The sequence below is a fragment of the Heteronotia binoei genome, chromosome 10, assembly GCF_032191835.1.
Source record: "Heteronotia binoei isolate CCM8104 ecotype False Entrance Well chromosome 10, APGP_CSIRO_Hbin_v1, whole genome shotgun sequence".
Classification (NCBI taxonomy): Eukaryota; Metazoa; Chordata; class Lepidosauria; order Squamata; family Gekkonidae; genus Heteronotia; species Heteronotia binoei.
The window spans coordinates 32,873,448-32,892,881 of record NC_083232.1 but is presented as its reverse complement, the minus strand read 5'-3'; the positions used below and the strand labels follow the sequence as shown (position 1 = coordinate 32,892,881).

The window sequence follows — 19,434 nt, the reverse complement described above, 5'->3', positions numbered from 1 at the left end:
TCCTTTAAGGCCAACAAAGTTTAATCCTGGCTGTGTGGGGCACCAGCCAGTGTGATGGTAGGTCAGGTGGCCATGAGAGCGCCTATGGGTTGGGACCGTTGAGTGCCCCCCTAAAAAATCAAAGGCCCCCTGACCTTCCAAATCCTGGCTACGGGGCTGGTGACAAACATGTGCTTTCCAGTGCCTTCCAGAGGATGAGCTAGAAGAAAAAATGGCTTGCACAAGTCTAGGTATCTGCAGGTCATTCTGTGAGTGGCACAGGCTCCCAAACCTTTGCATGTTAATTATTTTGTACCCTCCTCCCACATATAGTCAGGATACATATGGATATGTCATGTGTGAAGTTGTCCTAAGAGTCCAATCACCCTCTTTCTCAGATGCATGGAGAGGAAGTCTCCAGCTTTGTGGAATTCTGAAGAAAGTGATAGGCTTCTTCCCCCAGTCAGAGCATTATTCTACGATAGGAGGAACTTTGGGGATATGTGTGCAAACAGTTCATTTGTAATACCAGAAATGAATAACAAGGATCAGGGCTTTTTTTGAGCAGGAACACAGTTCCAGCTGGCTTGGCATCAGGGAGTGTGGCCTAATATGCAAATGAGTTCTTGCTGGGTCTTTTTCACATAAAAGCCCTGTGTAAAACAATGGTGACATCAGGGGTGTGGCCTAATATACAAATTAGTTCCTGCTGGGCTTCTTCTACAAAAAAGCCCTGGTAAGGATCATGAATTGGGAAGAAGGGGAGATTGTGACCCTTTTGAATTATTATTCCCTGCTCCTTCTCTCAAGCCACACCCATTTCCTGGTTCCTTTGCATAAGCAGATCTTCACTGGGTGAGCCCATTGCTTCCACTTGCGCTCAACACTGTTATACTGTTGCACTCAAATCTTATTAAATCTGTTTCCCAGATGTTCTTCCATTTTGATTATTGATCCAATTGAGTAGAATGCACCAAGTCAGATGCTAAATAATTTTTCCTTTACATGTGTTTTAACATTTTCACTACATACATTTTGGAAGCTCAGATTCCTTTATTTTGTGTATTGACATAATGAAATCTTGTCATTTCCCTGAATAGCGAAAGTCTGTGCAGATCTGAAGCTTGTGTATTGTTTTTAACTTTTGGTTTTGTTGTATCTGATACAGTTCAGCCAGCTAAAAACTTTTATGATTTCCCCTGGGCAAATAATCATTTAGTGCTTACTTATAATCATCCAGCTAGTGCCCAGGAGAAGACTGGACACAATCCAAATCTGTGTACTTAGGCAAGCCTCATTCATTTCAGTAGGGTTTGTTCAGGAAAGGTTCCCAGCAGATTGCGCCTGCTGCTTTCTGCTTTTTTGAAACAATTTTGTACTGATTTTGAAAAAAGAAGAACCATTGCTACTTAAATAGGAAGTCTGAGCTGGTGATTATTTGATTCAAAGACTGCTAGATTTTGGGAATCAAAACTATAAACAATGCCAGCCCCATTTTATTAAAATGTGATATGGTTCTGTGTACTAATTTAACATTTAGACACACACATGCTGTGGTATTGTACCAAATGGGCAGCTATACTGTTGCACAATCCCCATTCATTTCATTTAGGGCAAGAACATATTCTTATTGCATTGTCCCAGATGATTATTTTTAAAATAAGGCCATGTGTGCAAATAACTACAGTGCTGGATTCATATCAGGGGCCACCCAACTCCAAATCTCCATTCATCCATGAAGTTCACTTTTGGTAACCTTAGCCCAGTCATAATTTCTTGGACTAATGTACTTCACAGAGTCATTATGAGGATAAAGTGCAGGAATGTCTACTATATTTCCAGTGGAGCTTTAAAGAAACAAGTGGAAAATAGTGTTGTCTTCAATGGCAACCTCCTGGAGATGGTTTTGCAAAAACTTCAGAGCGAACAATTGCCAGGCAAACGAACCTTGTTTGAACTCCCTTGACAACACATGAGGCAAGTTCTTGATTGGATCATCTTGATATTTCCTGGCAAAGCTTGTCTTGGCCATAGCAATTTGTAGGCTCATAGTACCAGCTTAGAACCAAACTATACACTACATTTTAAAAACTTGTTTATACTTTTTTTCATGTGTTCCCAGCAATCCCACAGCAACTGTGGGGAACCACTTCTAAAAACAGAGGGGGAGAGCCCTAATGGACTGGGAGCAGGAATGTGCAGGGAAGAAGGGTTTCTGCTTCCCTTCCAAAAACTTTTCTCATGTAAAAACCACACCGGGAGGATGAGTTATTTTGCCAATTTGACTGCTCAGCATTAAATACATTTACACATCGAGCAGCAATGAAAGAAAACTGCTGGGTATGGGGTGAGGTAGAAGCCCTTTCTCTCCCCCCCTCCCCCGGTGCTGTTCTCCTTTTTTTCTTTTTTCTTTTCTTTTGGAAGCAGTTCCCTGCAGTGCTGACAACTGGGGAACGTTTGGCCCTTGTTGGAGCTTCCTTTACCCATTTGAAGAACTTATTTCATTTATAGAACAAGCAGTATCCCCTGAGGTCATGACTGTTTGGGACATTTGACTGAGTGATTTGCTTGCAGTTCATCCTCTCTTTACACCTGAGCAGTCAAACAGATCCTTTAAATAACCAGTATTGGCTAGATTGCATTTCCTGCTTCTTACCTCTGAGAATTTGGTGGCATTCTGTTTGAAAACTGATTGCAAGAACTGATCTTAAGATTACCTGAGGTTAAAGGTACACAGAGTCACCTCAATTCAAAATTCTAAATAAAAAATCTCTTTTACTATGTGCTTTTAAAAAATCTGTGGTGGCATCAGGTGATGGCTGATGATGTATATTGGAAAATGGCACATACAGCTGGGTGTCATCAGGTTACTAATATCTTCAGAATCTAAAGCTTTGAATGATTTCATTTGGCAGCCTTGTCATATGATAAATAAATAATTTGGCAGCTTGATGTGAATATTGAATAGCACAGCTGAGAGTACTGAGTCTTTGAGTGCTCCATATTTCAGCAGTCATACAAATGAGCAAGTTTTCTGAACATAACTTTCTATATCGAAAAAATGACCAAAACTCATGGAGAGTGTTCCCTGGATACATGGTGAATCCAGTGTGTTCACTTGGCCCATTAAAAGAACTCACTCCAGTGTTCTTGTCTCTATATATGTGTGCTACCTGTGTGGTCATTAGAACTAGTTATCTAGCACAAGTATAGCCATGACAGCAGGTAACATGGAAGTATTTTCACATTATTTATGAAAAGCTTTATTATACCAATGAAGCTGCTTGGTTTTTCAGCCTGTGGGAAAGCAATGCCCAAAGACAGCTGTACTATTTCAGCAAAGAGATATTTAATGATTCTCCAGGGTGGAAGAAATGCAGATTTTTTTTCTTGGCACAAGAAGCTGTTGAGCAGTCCCAGCAGAAATAACAGAATGACAGCAAGAGTGCATTGATCAGCAGGGGATGCCAATTCCTTCAGGTTCTGTTTTCTCCTGACCATTTCTTATGCACTGTTTGAGGCCATGTAGATATTCCAATGATTATATATCACTAAGGAAAAGAAACAATAGGAACTAGTAGGCTACCAATTTGCCTTCTGAGCATTATGTACATTTCAAAATGCCAATAGTAATGTTCCCTTGATTGCTGCAAGCCGAACCAGTAAAGTGGGTTGAAGAAAATGACAGAGTCATTCTGCATCTTCCAGCAGCACCCCCGCCCCAAATAAACCAGGCATTTTTTAAAAGGGCAGTTTGGCATTAATGAGTTCCTTCCTTCCTTCCTTCCTTCCTTCCTTCCTTCCTTCCTTCCTTCCTTCCTTCCTTCCTTCCTTCCTTCCTTCCTTCCTTCCTTCTGTGACAGACTAGCTATGTCAGCCACAAGGCTGTTTTCTGTAGGTTAGGAAATATTGAAGGTGGGGTTTCTAATTCAACAGTGGCTCTTAATTCCTGCAACATGCTTATTCCCCATGATTTCTACGTCCGTTTAAGAGAATATAGACATATACCTTAAGTGTTTCTCTAAACCATCAATAACAAGGCACTGCAAGCTTTATTTAAATGTCCTGATTAATGATTACAAACAAGGCAGTTGGTTATTGAAAAGCCCTTAATAGGTCAGCAGCTATGATTGGAATGCAGACTTTAGCAGAGTGCCGTAGATGTACTTAATTGTTCAAAACTGCTGCTGTGGAAACATGATTCACTGCTCTGAATGTGTTTGCTCTGGGATCAGATAACTCTTCATTTATTGCTGATTTAACCTAATGCATTGCAAAATTACTGTGAGCCATTCAACCCATGGAGAGATGCTGAAGGCCTGGGAGGCAGATTATCCCAAAGTTTCCTTTGCCTGGTGTTTGCAAGAACACATGATTTGCTGTACAGCACTGCAAAGTATTAAAGGAGCCAGCTGGGAGCAAATTCAAGAGCAGAAGAGGTGGGTGAGAGAAGTTTTCTGAATATTTTCTCCACCCACTACTTTCCCCTGCAGCTCTTTCCCACCAACTGCTATTCTGCTAGTCAGGCTCCAAGACTGGGAGTAATAGTTATTTTTATTTATGGAACCATCTTGGGAGTAAATGTTATAGCTGGGATTGAAAAAAGCCCATTTACAGGGTACTTCCACATATACACTGGATTGACTGCTATTTACTTTGGGCAGAAGCTCCTCCTACCTCCTGGGATACTATTTTGAAAATTGCTGAGACTGAGGTGGGCTTTTAGGGGAACAAGGCACAGTACTGAAAGAGGACAGTAAGTCTCCAGCATGCAAAGCTGTCCCCACCAGTGTTTCCTCTAAGCTGAGTTAGTATGAGCTAGCTCACAGTTTTTTTAGCCTCTGGCTAAAAGTTACAGCCCTGCCAAGGAAAGTGCCCCCATAAAAATGCTTTCTGGATTAACTGCTTTGCAAATCAGGTGGCTGGTCAGACTTGTGATAAAGTGCATGTAGGTATGCTGTGAGTTTAGGGTTCACATTGACTGTGAACTGGTCAGTCTTATGAGAGCCAGTTTGGTGTAGTGGTTAAGTGTGTGGACTCTTATCTGGGAGAACCAGGTTTGATTCCCCACTCCTCCACTTGCACCTGCTAGCATGGCCTTGGATCAGCCATAGAGGTTGTCCTTGAAAGGGCAGCTGCTGTGAGAGCCCTCTCCAGCCCCACCCACCTCACAGGGTGTCTGTTGTGGGGGACGAAGGTAAAGGAGATTGTGAGCCGCTCTGAGACTTTTCAGAGTGGAGGGCGGGATATAAATCCAATATCATCTTCTTCTAAAGTGACATGTCTGACACGAAGACAGAGCCTGTGGCATAAAGAATGGTAATGTTTCTTAACAATAGATATCTTCTCAGTGATCCTTAAATATTAGGAGATGGCTGGGTCCAAAAATCCTTCAGGTCGTGGAAGATATGATCAGCCAAAAGGAGAGAGCAGGCATGAAGAACAGTTTTAGGTTCTGGAGGAGGTGAAGATGTTAGAGATCCTGATGGTTAATAGTATAGATGATTGAACAAAAGCGGGTCTGACAGTTTCTGCAAAACACATATTTGCTCAGTTAGCAGAATTCTCATTGTTACATCTTAGAGAGAAACAATTCTGAATCACTGGGTGAGGGCCCAGAAATAAATCTCACAATGTAAAGAGTGAACAGACCACTGGTTTGCAATCCATAGTTCTGTGGGAAATTTTGCTCAGAATTCAGGTCTGCATGCATCATAGAATTAAAGGAGATGAGGTTTTGGTTATTACCCTTAAGGCCCTGAGCAGTCTGGGACCGCCGTATCTATGGGACACATCCTCTGCTGTGTCCCTGGAATAAACTTACGCTCTACAGGTCAAAATCTACTGGGGATCCCTGGTCCATAAGAGGTCCAGCTGTCCTCAATGAGGGCCAGAGCTTTTTCAGTTCTGGCCCTGACCTGGTGGAATGCTCTGCTGGAAAATATCAGGGCCCTGCGGGATCTTCTAAAATTCCACAGAGCCTGTAAAGCAGAGATGTTCCGCCAAGCTTTTGCCTGAGGACAGCGATGGTTGCTGGGCTGGCACCCCCCCTTCCCCTCCCCAAGGGCGGATTCCCTGCTCCTGATGCCTAGAAAGCAGAGCTGTAGCACGTTATAAAGGATGTCATTGGGTTGCAATTTGTTTTACTTAACTGGTCCTATGATGGAGTCATATGAGTTTCACATAATTGGGCCTATATAAGATAGCCTCACCCAAAACACTCCTGCATCACTCAAATGTGGGTTGTGTGATCTTTCTGAGAGTAATTTGGTGATAACCTCAGATGTTTTTTATCTTTTAATTTTTAAATATATAGGGTAAGGGATAATAACATGTCTTTCAGATTTGATTTACATATGCAAATATTTTTATTATCACTGTGATTCTTTCATGTCCAATCATTTCAAGAGTGGCTAAATTGAAATAAAAATATTTTTTAAATAACATGGACAACTTTTGACCGGGATACAATTTCCACCCCCCCCCCCCCCCCCAGCACCTGCAATAAATAAACTACTGACTTCACTTCAGTCAGAGGCCTGATAACCTGCAGAGATTGGTAATTGAAGAGAATAATCATCTCAGTATGGCCTTGTAGTTTGGTGGTTAATGTGCTGCTTTGGAACAGACTAAGGCTGATTCTACACTAACCTTGCTCCGCACCAGGCTTCCATTTCTCTCCAGAGCAAGCTAGCAATTTCACACCAGCTGCTCCGTGCTGCCATTTTGCACAGGTAAAACCTGTGATTTGCTGTGCAACAGCATAAACCTGTTTTTTCAGAATTACACTGTGGCATGGCAAATTGTGGGTTTTCTCCACACAAAATGGCAGCATGGAACAGCTGGTGCAAAATCACTAGCTTGCTCTGGAGAGAAATGGAAACCTGGCGTGTAGCAAGATTAGTGCAGAATCAGCCAAGGAGACTCTTACTTTTCATGTCTGTGTCAAAAGGAATGCTTTCATCATGGCTGTGGGAGGATGTATTGTTATAGAGAGAAAAGCGGACGGACACGCCTAAGAACAAAGTTTGAGTCCAGTAGCACCTTTAAGATCAACAAAGTTTTATTCAAGATATAAGCTTCTGTGTGCAAGCACACTTTTTCAGATAAATAGACATGCCTGTGGTTTTGTTGAAGCATACTGAGGGTACAGGATCCCTCTCTATGGAGAAGGTATAGAGTAACAGATGTGCTCATCTGTGAGTAGTGCCTTTCTGCATCCCCCTGTGGTTTCCTTGAACATGTGTAAATAAAATACCACAGAAACACTCTGAGACCGATTCTGCATTAGCCTTTGTCCTGGTCTCATTCTTGGCTTTTGAGTTTGCTTGGAGCAGAGAGCAAGCAGAGAACACGTAGCTCCACTCCAGAGATGGCAATGCAGAATCCAGGAGAAAGAGCTGCTGTGAGGCACCTGCACCAAAGGGAGGCAAGTGTTAAGTGTGGAATCGGTCTGGGTCTCCAATGTTCTCTCTACTGAAGAGAGCCAAATTAGGGAATCACTGTTCCTAGAGCTTCCTGCCACTTGGGGAAATGGGGAATGTGGTAGAGTGTGTTGTCTATCAGAATAAGGTAATATCAGAATAAGAATAAAACCACTCTAAATTCTCATCATATATTGTTTTTGTTGTAGAGCATCCGGGCATCTGGACTCATTCTCTTAGAGACTATCCTGTTTGGATCGCTGCTGCTTTATTTCCCGGTGAGTTGCACTGATGGTTGCCTAAATGCATGAGTCTAAGCTATACGGCTAATCTCGTAAAGCAGAATATCTCAGATTTTGTGAAATTGCATGGAAACTCTTCCGATTGTTTATCTCACAGCTCTATAGCGAAAAAATCATCCCAGATTCTGCCCTCTTACACCACTATCCCACCCCCCACCCCTCCCCAACTATCTTTTGCATGCACACAATCTAATGTTCTGCCTCTGGCTCTTACACACACTTTAGGTGAAATCCTTCTTGGGAAATAAGCATCATTGAATAAAGTGGGGTATACTTCTGAGTAGAACTGTTTAGGATTGCTCTGTTTCTCTCTTTGACCCATTATCCATGCACATCTTACCGAGGATATTCAGTACTTTAATCTTGACTACAGATTTTATGCCTGCATTACGTGCCATGCTTTTTTCTCCAGTGTATTTATTCTGCAGCTAATGCACTTGTGAAATGTGGGGTGTGAAGTCCAAGGTGTTTTTTTAAACCATGCAGTTGCCTTATTGCAACTGTACAGTAGCATCCAGCAAGCACCTTTTGTTTGAATCCTCCTGGTGCAGGTTTTGCACATGCATTTTAGCATTCGTTCTCTGAATGAAAGGGAACAGAAAGGCAGAAAGGCAAAGGAGGAAAACTCACTATTGAAACTGACCAGACATTTTCTGAAACTGACAAGCAGCTTCCAAGGCCCATTTTCCCTATTACCAAGCACAATGGGATTCTCTGCTGTGTTATTGGTCACTGTGAAAATGGGGAAAGGGGAATGTGTTAAGTGTACAGAATGTTTGGCAGAACCTACTGACACTGGCAGTGCAAGCTGTTCACAAAGTCAACTGCAGCTCCACCACACTTTGCACAGGGCTGCAATTTGTATGGGGGAGGAGTCCTCTGGCAGAAGGTCTGGAGAGCTTTTTCACTAAACTGAAAAAACATTTTTGGCAGGGGTATTTTCACCAATGCCCTAGTGCAGCTGCATAGTAACGCTAATTTCCTACCCTTCCTTGCAAATTTGTAGTTTTCTGTTTGTGATTCTCTAATTTGATCCTGCACACTGGTCATGTTCTTGTCCGCTTTTAAAAGCCTGTCCAGTGCGGATTGCACTCTTCTTCGAGATGGATTGATCCCAAGTGATTCTTAAGTTTCTCAGAACGTCCATGTGGCTCAGCTGCCATTTTAACGTTAGGCTTCCAAAGACTTCCAAAATGGTTCTTCCCAAAAAACTTTGTTCACTAAATGCCACTTGTAAAAAAAATTAAAACATTTAAAACATAGAGGGGAAAAGAGAGAACAAGATGAGTATAAGCTTTTGAGTGTCAAAAACTTTGTCTGATACCTGACTCTCAAAATCTTGTTAGTCTCTAAGGAGCTACTGGACTCAAATCTAGTTCTTCTGCAGCAGACCAACATGGCTGAAACTGTTGATAGGCCTGTAACTAGTAAGGTATGAAAAATAGTTTCAGCAACTTTTCCCCTTTTAAAATATTTATCAATAGTCCATCTACGAGATCTGTTCTTCCAAAACATGAAGCCCTATATAGAAAAGGCAGAGCCAAAGAATCTGTTGTTTTTCTGGTATTTATTATGAATTAGAAAAGTTGACTAGATTGTTTTCACCCTTCAAAATAAAACATATATAGTCATTTGATTTTTCAGCAAAACACTGCTATTTTTGTTTTACGTGGGTACATGGTGGAACAATGCAAGAAAGGAAAGATACTGGGTTGTTTTGGTTAGAACACCTACCTTAGAGAACAGATGGTCTTTTTGGAACATGTAAAAGGAAGACGCTTGCTACCTAAGCTTATTTTTGGCATCATATGTCTCTGAGCCCAAAGGGTGACATAGGAAAACAGAAAAAGAACAAAAGGAACTTCCAGCAAGTCAAAAATGGGACTGCAAGGTTCAAGGCAGAGCTGTGCATTTATGAGATCCTTGATGTAATCTTCAATTTCCCCACCTTGAAGAGATCTCAGAGATCAAAAGCAGAACCTAGCAGAGATGGAAATGAAAATGCAGATTTATCACAGCATGACTAGGTTCTAATTATATGTGGAGTCTTAGACTACAGCATTGCTAAACGTTCCACATCTGTATCACCTTTGTTTATAAAACTGGCTGTCTGGGAGAAGGCTTTCCAGGTATAGGACTGACACTGATTACCAGCAAAAGAAAACAAATGACTCTTTCTGCTCTGCCCATTCAAGCCAGGGAAATTTAGTCTTGAAATAAGAATTAAAATGGAATGAATGCTAGAATAAGACATGGAGAGGTCTGGTGTTGCAAGTATTCACATCATTCTTGCATCCTGGGATGCCTTTGTTGGTGATTGGAATGGGATGGAGGTTTCATTTGAACATAACAAAACAATTTTCATTTGATGGAATAGCCAATGGCAAATAATTCTAGTTAGAAGTTTTAAAAGGCAGTCCCCCCCCCCCATGCTAATTATAGTCTTAGGGGGACTATTTGAATTGTGGAAGATGTGTGGGAGGAAAGAATTAAGTAATCACCCCATTTTGATAATAGCCACATGGAGCTGCTAATTGTTGTTTTGTAAGAGCTCTTCATCATGAATCTCTCATTTAATACCTGGTTTGAGTCTAAAAGATGGCAATTCGTTTTAGGTCCTCTTGTGCAAATAAATACTGGAAGGCATTTTTAACTATAGGTAAAAAGTGCTTGTAAAGAAGGGGGCATGGAGAAAGAGAACTATTGTCATAAAGGCTTATCCATCCTGGAATATGAATGACAGAATAAGGAACCATTTCAGGGAAGCTAGATCTCCCTCCAAAGCAAGAGATGGTCTATCCCATCCCCACTCTGCCACCATTTAGCTGGGTGGCACAGGAAAAGAGTGGGAGAAAATGGGGATGATTGGTGGCACCAGCGACACTATTACATCACTTCTTATGCGACCAGGAAGTTATTTCATCATGTTACGTGAAGCTCCAGCTTTTGCCAAAAACTCGAGAGTTTGGGGGGAATGCCAGAGTGCCTCTGATGTTGTGTTCAGGGCAAAGCATTGACCATGAGATTTCTGTAATGAATATCAATAAATCAAAAGTAGGTTCACAACTTACAGATACGCACCTGAACAGTACCTGATAGCCTACTCAAGGCTGCAACAGCATAGAAATTGTCTTCAGATTTTGATGGCAATAATTCAGAGCAAGAGATGTCAGTTTTCAGAAACCGTTAAATAAAATATTGCAAGAGTGCTAATCTTTTAAGCATGTTTTAAGTTTTTTTCTTTAATTTTGTTTGTCTTTGTCCTTTATAAAGTTTACATATCCACTACCTGGCATTACATTTTATGACACACATGGCCCAGCCCAACATGGTCTCATTTATGTCAGATCCGGCCCTCATAACAAATGAGTTCAACGCCCCTGCTCTAAGTCATTGTTTGTATGGAAGATGCTGATGCCAGAGTTTGGAATTGGTAACTGCTTTTTTGCCTTGTAGACCATTTATGCACCAGCTAGCAGAGCTTTGCCTATTATGCTTATACTGAGGCCCAGATGAAAAAGACCTTGTGTTTAGTTTCAGTTTATTATCTTTTGATGCTTCTTCTCACTGAGTGCTGAGTACCAGTTGTTTCAATTAGTAGAATTACCATTTCTAAGCCACAATCAATCAATGCCTGTGAAGGTGCTGGTATCCCCCCCCCCCCATAAATTCTTAAATTTCAAATGAAGCTCAGTAGTAACTTGGGGGATCGAACCATGCCTCAGTAGTACAGTTTATTTTAATTGTTATAGATTGCATCCAAATTTAAATGAAGAAAGTTGCAAGGAGTATATTCTAAAGCTGCACTTGCAGAAGAGGAAGGAAGAGCCATGCTGCTCTGTCTCCTTCCTCATTCCAGCCTGTTCCTCCCTGTGGATCCCACGGCCTGGGGACTGATCTTTCCAGTGATCTGAAAGAACTACTAGCAGCATGTGGAAACCTACTCAGAGTGGTGAGATGCTGTCCATTCTTGAGAAATCTCAGTAAGTGTAGTGCCGCACTGGGTCTTTTCCTGGGAAATATGCATAGGAAGGCAAGCTTAAAGGAACAAAGAACCTAATCTTAGAATCAGCTGTACGGCTGCTAACTGCCTGGGGAAAAAGAAATTTATTGTCCCTTTAATATAGACTTAATGGAGTGTTATTTACTAGATTATGATATTTTCCCTCCATGCCATGAAAAGCTTTAGCTGCCTGTGTGCACTCACTAAGCCTCTGTGAAAAGGAAAGGACATTTAGCTTCAGGCCTCTTGGCACCCTAATTGACTATTTTCAGAATTGCCTAAGACCCCTTATATTTCCCTTGATATAATTATCCCTTCTGGGCATTGAACTGACAGCGTATGAGCATTCAGGGTTTTTTCCCATTCATTTCAACAGAGCCAAGCAGTGTGCATACATCACAGGGTTCATGCACGGCTGTCCATGGGAATTCCTTCTGTGCTTCATAGTCACTGGGTCCCTGGACTGGGACATGTTTCTCTGAAGCCAATGAGATTTCCTTTCATGGCATTCAATGAGGATCAGGGTGGCAGGGACAGAAGCGTCAGGTCCCAATTAAAGTGAATGCCAGTTGGAACACGTACTCCAAAGCCACCAGGATGCTTTTGAAAATCTCAACCACTGGCTTTATTTAGAATTTAAAAGAACTGACCTTAAGCAACTTTCCTTGGAAACCCGTTAATTATTATGATACTTATTAGCTGAGGAATGACATTTAAGGACAGTGTTTCCCCCCTTTAATACCTGCTCCGCAGTACAGCTAGAAAAGTAATTAGAGTTTCACACTTTGATTTTCTCCTTCTCTCCCACAGTTTACTCTCCTGTAATTAACTTTCTACATCTGAAGTAACCAGAAGCTGGAATACTGTTTGAACAGACTAAAAATGTCTTAAGTTACCTAACCAGCTTATTTTAGAAAATTGAGTAGAAAATGCCTGCTGTTATTTTCAGGGAATTCTAGCTGTATGAATGCAAGCCTCCCTCTCATATGTTAAGTGTGAGTGGGCACATGTGCGGACCAAAATACAAAGAACCATGCAACTAGTTCTGCACACCCAGGGCAGCTCTGAGTGCATGTTTCCCAAACTGTGCCTTCATATTATATTACCAATGGCTCCCCCCACCCAGCCCACATTGTGGCATGGAAGGGATTTTGTTGCTCAGATTTTAAGGCATGGAATCTTAAGGTGGATCTAGAAGAGCTTGACATAACTTTTGAATTCTTACCTGCAAAGCCGGGTGCTGTTTCTGTCCAGAGGCAGTCTTAGCCACTATGCAACAGGTGCAGCTACAACATCAGAAACCTTTTCTTTTCTTTGGAGAGGGCAGGGGCCCAACTGACCACAACCCTGCCCCCTCCAAGGAAAAGAAGAAGAGACTCTTGCCATTGCCTGCACCTGCCTCATCTGGGGTTTGGGCAGCTGGCTTCTGGTGGTTGCAGTGGTTCCCGCCCATCTTGCATAGTGCAAGGGCCAGTTGTCGCTTAGCCCTGGAAGAGGGGGCAGCAAGGTGTGGTGGCAGCAGTGGTTCTTGGGGCCCATTCGGGACTATGGCCCTGGACCCCAGAATCACTAAGACTACCCCTGTCTCTGCCTGCACCATGGGTGACAGGCTGGGGGCTGCCCTTGGTCCCTCCTGACAAGCTTTTGCCTGGAGAACCTGTCTCAGAGGCTGATGAGAGCCTTTCATCTTTATTGTTGCACAGTAAAGCAGATATCTATCGGTCTCTGTTCAGTAATGGCTGGGTGTTCTAAAAAGGATGCTTCCGTTCTTGACCCCCATAAGTCTGGCTTTCACCCGGGCCATGGGACAGAGAAAGTGCTGGTTGCTCTGATGGATGACCTTCAGCAGCATCTGGACCGAGGCGGCTCGGCGGTGCTGATGTTGTTAGACCTATCGGCAGCGTTTGATACGGTCGACCATCGGTTGCTGACTTGCCGTCTCACCGACGTGGGGATTCAGGGGCTGGCCTTACAATGGCTTTCCTTTTTCCTTGATGGTCGGGGACAAAGGGTGGCAATTGGGGGTGAACTGTCCCGGAGACACACGCTTGATTGCAGGGTGCCTCAGGGGGCGGTGCTTTCCCCGATGTTGTTCAACATCTACATGCGCCCCCTTGCCCAGATTGCCCAGAGGTATGGATTGGGTTGTCACCATATGCTGATGACATCCAGCTCTATCTACTCATGGATGGCCGGCCTGACTGTATCCCAGAAAATCTGGACCTGGTGTTACAAACTGTGGCTAGATGGCTTAGGCTGAGTAGATTGAAACTAAATCCAGCGAAGACGGAGGTCCTTTGCTTGGGTCGACGTGGCCTGGGAAGGGAAATTCCCCTACCAGCCTTTGACGGTGTGCCACTGACAATGGCACACAGGGTCAAGAGCTTGGGGGTACTATTGGAGCCTGCCCTGACAATGGAGGCCCAAATAGCAGCCGCTGCTAAGTCTGCATTCTTTCATCTTAAGCGGGCGAGGCAGCTGGCCCCTTTCCTGGAGCATGGCGATCTGGCAGCAGTGATCCATGCAATGATTGGACTACTGTAATGCCCTCTACATGGGGCTGCCCCTGTGCCGAACCCGGAAGTTGCAGCTAGTGCAGAATGCTGCTGCCCGGCTGTTATTAGGGCTCCCCAGGTGGGAGCACATTCAGCCAGGGCTCCGGGGACTGCACTGGCTGCCAGTAACATACCGGGTTCAGTACAAGGTGCTGGTTATCACCTTTAAAGCCCTATATGACCTAGGACCTGCCTACCTTAGGAACCGTCTCTCCCCACATGTTCCCCAGAGAGTGCTTAGATCTGGTTCTCAAAATATGCTAGCAATCCCCAGGCCAAAGGAGGCCCATCTGAAGTCAACCAGGGATAGGGTCTTTTCGATTACAGCCCCCTGCTGGTGGAATCAGCTACCGGAAGAGGTGAGGGCCTTGCGGAACCTTGGGCAGTTCCACAAGGCCTGTAAGATAGTCCTCTTCCGGTTGGCATATAGCTGACTGGTGTCTAAAAACTGCGAAGGAAGGTTGTAGAATAGCACCACACTGTTAGATCATTTTGTTTTATTGCTTTAGCTGTTGTAAATTATTTAATGTATTTTAATATTTATTAATCTTATTGTTAGAATTTTATGTTGTGTAAGCTGCCCTGAGCCCGCCTTGGTGGGGAGGGCGGGATATAAATCAAATAAATAAATAAATATAAATAAATAAATAAAATGCTCTCATGGAAAAGTCCCTGATTTAAAAAGTTCTCCAGGAGTGAAGACGCTATATCCTTCCTTCCAAGATATTTTATTAAAACATTCATTTTTTACTAAGCAGGGCAAGCAGCAGATAATTGAATCAGGCTTGCAGTAGGCTTGTTTATTGCTTTAATGTACACATCAGCATGGGTGCTTGTTTTATGTTATAAATAGAGGGGTTTTCTTCCTTCAGTAAATATTAACATTCAGCCAGCTACGGTTGAATGGACTTGACTGCTGGCTTCACGTCTCTTCTCTTTAGACTTAGGAAGTTAGAGGGAGAAAGAACAATGAGTTCTGAAATCAGGAGGTTTAGAAGGTGCAGTTCCAATGGCTGCAGTAACTTGGAAATCAGCCTGGCCTATGCAAGTATGTATCTGAAGGGTGATCTCCTCCCGTACTATCAAGCCTGCCAGTTAAGATCGTCCCCCAAGCCCTGCTCTCTGTGCCCCCTCCTTCACTGGTGAGGGGATGACAACTAGAGACAGGGCATTTTCAGTGGTGGCATCTCACCTGTAGCATTTCTTTCATAATAATAATAATAATAATAATAATAATAATAATAATAATAATAATAATAATAATAATAATAATAATAATAATAATAATAATAATAATTATTATTATTATTATTATTATTATTATTATTATTATTATTATTATTATTATTACTATTATTACTATTATTATTATTATTATTATTATTATTATTATTATTATTATTATTATTATTATTATTATTATTATTATTATTATTATTCTAACCTGGCCCAAAAATACAGACTTTTAAGAGCCCAATAAAAATATTTCTTTCTTTCTTTTTTAAGTTTAGAGTTATTATAGTTTGCTTCTAGCCTGAAGGTGGTTTTGAGGATGTATTGTAGGGTTTTCAGTAGTTGTTTTTTGCAGTTTTTTATCTATAGTTTATTTTAGTTGTATATTGATAATGTATTTTTTCCCTGATTTTATGGTGATGTTTTTATTTGTAAGCACCTTGAGCAGTACTCAGGAGAGGTGGCATATGCATTTCCCAAGTGCATAAAATAATAAAAGCTTGACTGGCATGAAAAGCAACAATCTCAGGGTAAAGAACTGTGTGTCATTGCCCGTGCCCATCCAGTTCCTTCAAACACACTTGACTTGTTTAGCAGGGAATCTCATCACAGAAAGACACCTCTTATGTTGCTGTGGCTAAAGATGAACTCCCCCTTATTTTCTTGGGGCTTAGCCCCCCACCTCCCAGGCTATGGGACTCAGATATGTGGTCCCTCCATGATGAAGAAGGTCCGGTTTCCGTCCGGGTCATGGGACGGAGACGGTGCTGGTCGCTCTGATGGATGACCTCCAGCGGCATCTGGATCGAGGCGGCTCGGTGGTGCTGGTGTTGTTGGACCTATCGGCAGCATTCGATACGGTCGACCACCGGCTGCTGACTCGTCGCCTCGCCGACGTGGGGATTCAGGGGTTGGCCTTACAATGGCTCTCCTCGTTCCTTGATGGTCGGGGACAAAGGGTGGCAATTGGGGGTGAGCTGTCCCAGAGGCACGCACTGGATTGTGGGGTGCCTCAGGGGGCAGTTCTTTCCCCAATGTTGTTTAATATTTACATGCGCCCCCTTGCCCAGATTGCCCAGAGGCATGGGCTGGGTTGTCACCAGTATGCTGATGACACCCAGCTCTATCTACTCATGGACGGCCGGCCCGACTGTGTCCCAGAAAACCTGGACCAGGCATTACAAGCTGTGGTTAGATGGCTCAGGCTGAGTAGGCTGCAACTAAATCCAGCGAAGACAGAAGTCCTTTGCTTGGGTCGCCGTGGTCTGGGGGGGGGGGGAAATTCCACTTCCAGCCCTTGACGGTGTGCCTCTGACAATGGCTCACAGGGTCAATAGCTTGGGGGTACTACTTGAGCCTGCCTTAACTATGGAGGCCCAGGTAGCAGCCACTGCTAAGTCCACATTTTTTCACCTTAGGTGGGCGAGGCAGTGTGCTCCCTTCCTAGAGCAGGACGATCTAGCAACAGTGATCCATGCAACGGTCACCTCAAGGTTGGATTACTGTAATGCCCTCTACATGGGGCTGCCCCTGTGCCGAACCTGGAAGTTGCAGCTAGTGCAGAACGCCACTGCCCGGCTGCTATTAGGGCTCCCTAGACGAGAGCACATTCAGCCGGGCCTCCGGGGACTGCACTGGCTGCTGATAATATACCGAGTCCGGTACAAGGTGCTGGTTATTACCTTTAAAGCCCTATATGGTCTAGGACCTGCCTACCTTAGGGACCGTCTCTTCCCATATGTCCCCCAGAGAGTACTGCGATCAGGCTCCCAAAATCTGCTTGTAATCCCCGGACCAAAGGAGGCCCGGCTGAAGTCAACTAGGGATAGGGCCTTCTCCATAACAGCCCTTTGCTGGTGGAACCAGTTACCGGAAGAGGTCAGGGCCCTGCGGGATACTGGACAATTCCGCAGGGCCTGTAAGACAGTCCTCTTCTGGTTGGCCTATAACTGACCGGCACTAAAACTATCAAAACATCAAAGGAAATCATAGATAGTATATTGTTGGACTGAAGTACTGATTTTAATGTTTTTTAATGTTTTAATGATGTAAACTGTTATTGTATTTAAAATTAGAATTTTATTGTTAGAGCCCTCTGTGTTGTGAGCCGCCCTGAGCCCGCTTCGGTGGGGTAGGGCGGGATATAAATCGAATAAAATGAAAATGAAATGAAATGAAAGTCTGGCTTGGGTGAACTAAAGAAAGAGCAGCAACCCAGTCATAGGCTAGATGGAACTGTCCAGCAGCTGAACTATGAGCTAAGAGGCATAAAGCTACATACATACATAAGTGCTGTCAAATCACAACAAATTTATGGTAATCCCAGCAAGGGGCTTTCAAGGCAAACAAGAAGGGGTGGTTAGCCATTGCTTCCCTCTGCAGGATCTTCCTTGGTAGCCTCTCATCCAAGCTAAAGGAGAGCAAAGCACTGGCCTAGCCAGGAGCAGCAGCCAATGAATAGGAAGGTTTGGTGTAGAACAGGAAATGAGTATGGCTTTGAGATGGACATATAAGAGGGAGAAGGAGCTGGAGGCTGAGCTGAGTCTTTGGAGTTGTTCTCAGAGGTAGCCTGGAGATATGAAGGAGAAGAAGAAGAATTGCAGATTTATACCCAGCCCTTCTCCCTGAATCAGAGAGAGTGGCTTACAATCTCCTATATCTTCTCCCCCGACAACAGACACCCTGTGAGGTGGGTGGGGCTGAGAGGGCTCTCACAGCAGCTGCCCTTTCAAGGACAACCTCTGCCAGAGCTATGGCTGACCTAAGGCCATTCCAGCAGCTGCAAGTGGAGGAGTGGGGAATCAAACCCAGTTCTCCAAGATAAGAGTCTGCACACTTAACCACTACACCAAACTGGCTCTGTAAATGCTTATCAATCCACTGCTTATCAGTCCAAACATGTGAATGCTTATCAATCCACTGTAGTGGCTATAAATACATACTGATGAAGGCACACTTACTTTGCTGCCTTGAATCCTCAGTCCTAAAATGCTTCAGCTTTTAAAAACTGGATCTTCAGACATGTGAACTTCAGTGATTTGCAAGCAAATGGCAGGACTTACATGGAATATAAATGCTCCAGCAGAATATGCAAGAGAAATGTATGTGCAAGATAGCCAAAGGCTCTTGGGAGGCAACAGTATCCCTTGTTGTTTCCTGCATACCAACTGATTCTGAAAATGCTTCATGTGCTTTGAAATATGGCACTAAAAGCACCATTGAGCTTATTGCAAGCTGGTAGTGTTGTAGGAGGATTTTAGGGGTCTGTGGATCCTCAATCCCCTTGGGTTCTTTTCTATGGGTGGGTAGAGTCTGGCTAGGGAACTTGAGCCTCCAGAGGGAGAGGAACACAATAAGAACAGTTGCCTTGAACTAGAAATATTATTTAAAACCATACACAAGTAAAATTCAATAGCATATATTGTCACATTCTCAGAGTGCAGACAGGCAAGTGTCCAAAGCCAGTCCAAGGTCAAAGTCCAGGAAGTCAAGCAGGAGCCAAGTCACCAATGCAGAATCACAAACCGGAATCAGAAGTCAATGTCCAAAAGCCAAAAGGTCAGGGTACCAAGGAAATCAAGCAGGTCAGGATCAGGAAGGAGCATGGATGCAAGTCAGAGAATAGACTTGTTGCTTCCACAAGGTTACCAGGTCCTGGGTGGGAGCTATATGGGAGTCTCAATCAGCCTGCTCCCTGGGTGGCAGTGACTCTGCTAGAACTCAGGGCTGAGAGATGTCGGCGTGCCTCATGTCTTTGCTCTGAAAGTTCTTTCCGGAGCCTGCTTCGAACTCTTGAGATGGGAGGAGGAGAGCTTGGAGGAGATTGATCGTCAACAGCTGACACTGGTGCCTGGAGAGTGATTGATGGGCCAGCTGCTGTTTGTTCAGCTGAGGAACTGGCTGACAACTCTTCTAGGTCTGTTAATTTTTCCAGCTCC

At 43.5% G+C, this 19,434-nt stretch overlaps 1 protein-coding gene across 1 annotated transcript in view; it reads left to right on the top strand.

Annotated features, from left to right (window-relative positions):
• GPR158 (G protein-coupled receptor 158) overlaps positions 1-19,434 on the top strand; it is a 186,986-nt gene that overhangs the window by 125,111 nt on the left and 42,441 nt on the right. The window contains exon 5 of the mRNA XM_060248340.1: positions 7,613-7,681. Coding sequence (XP_060104323.1) covers positions 7,613-7,681 — 69 coding nt within the window. The remainder of the gene's footprint in view (positions 1-7,612; positions 7,682-19,434) is intronic.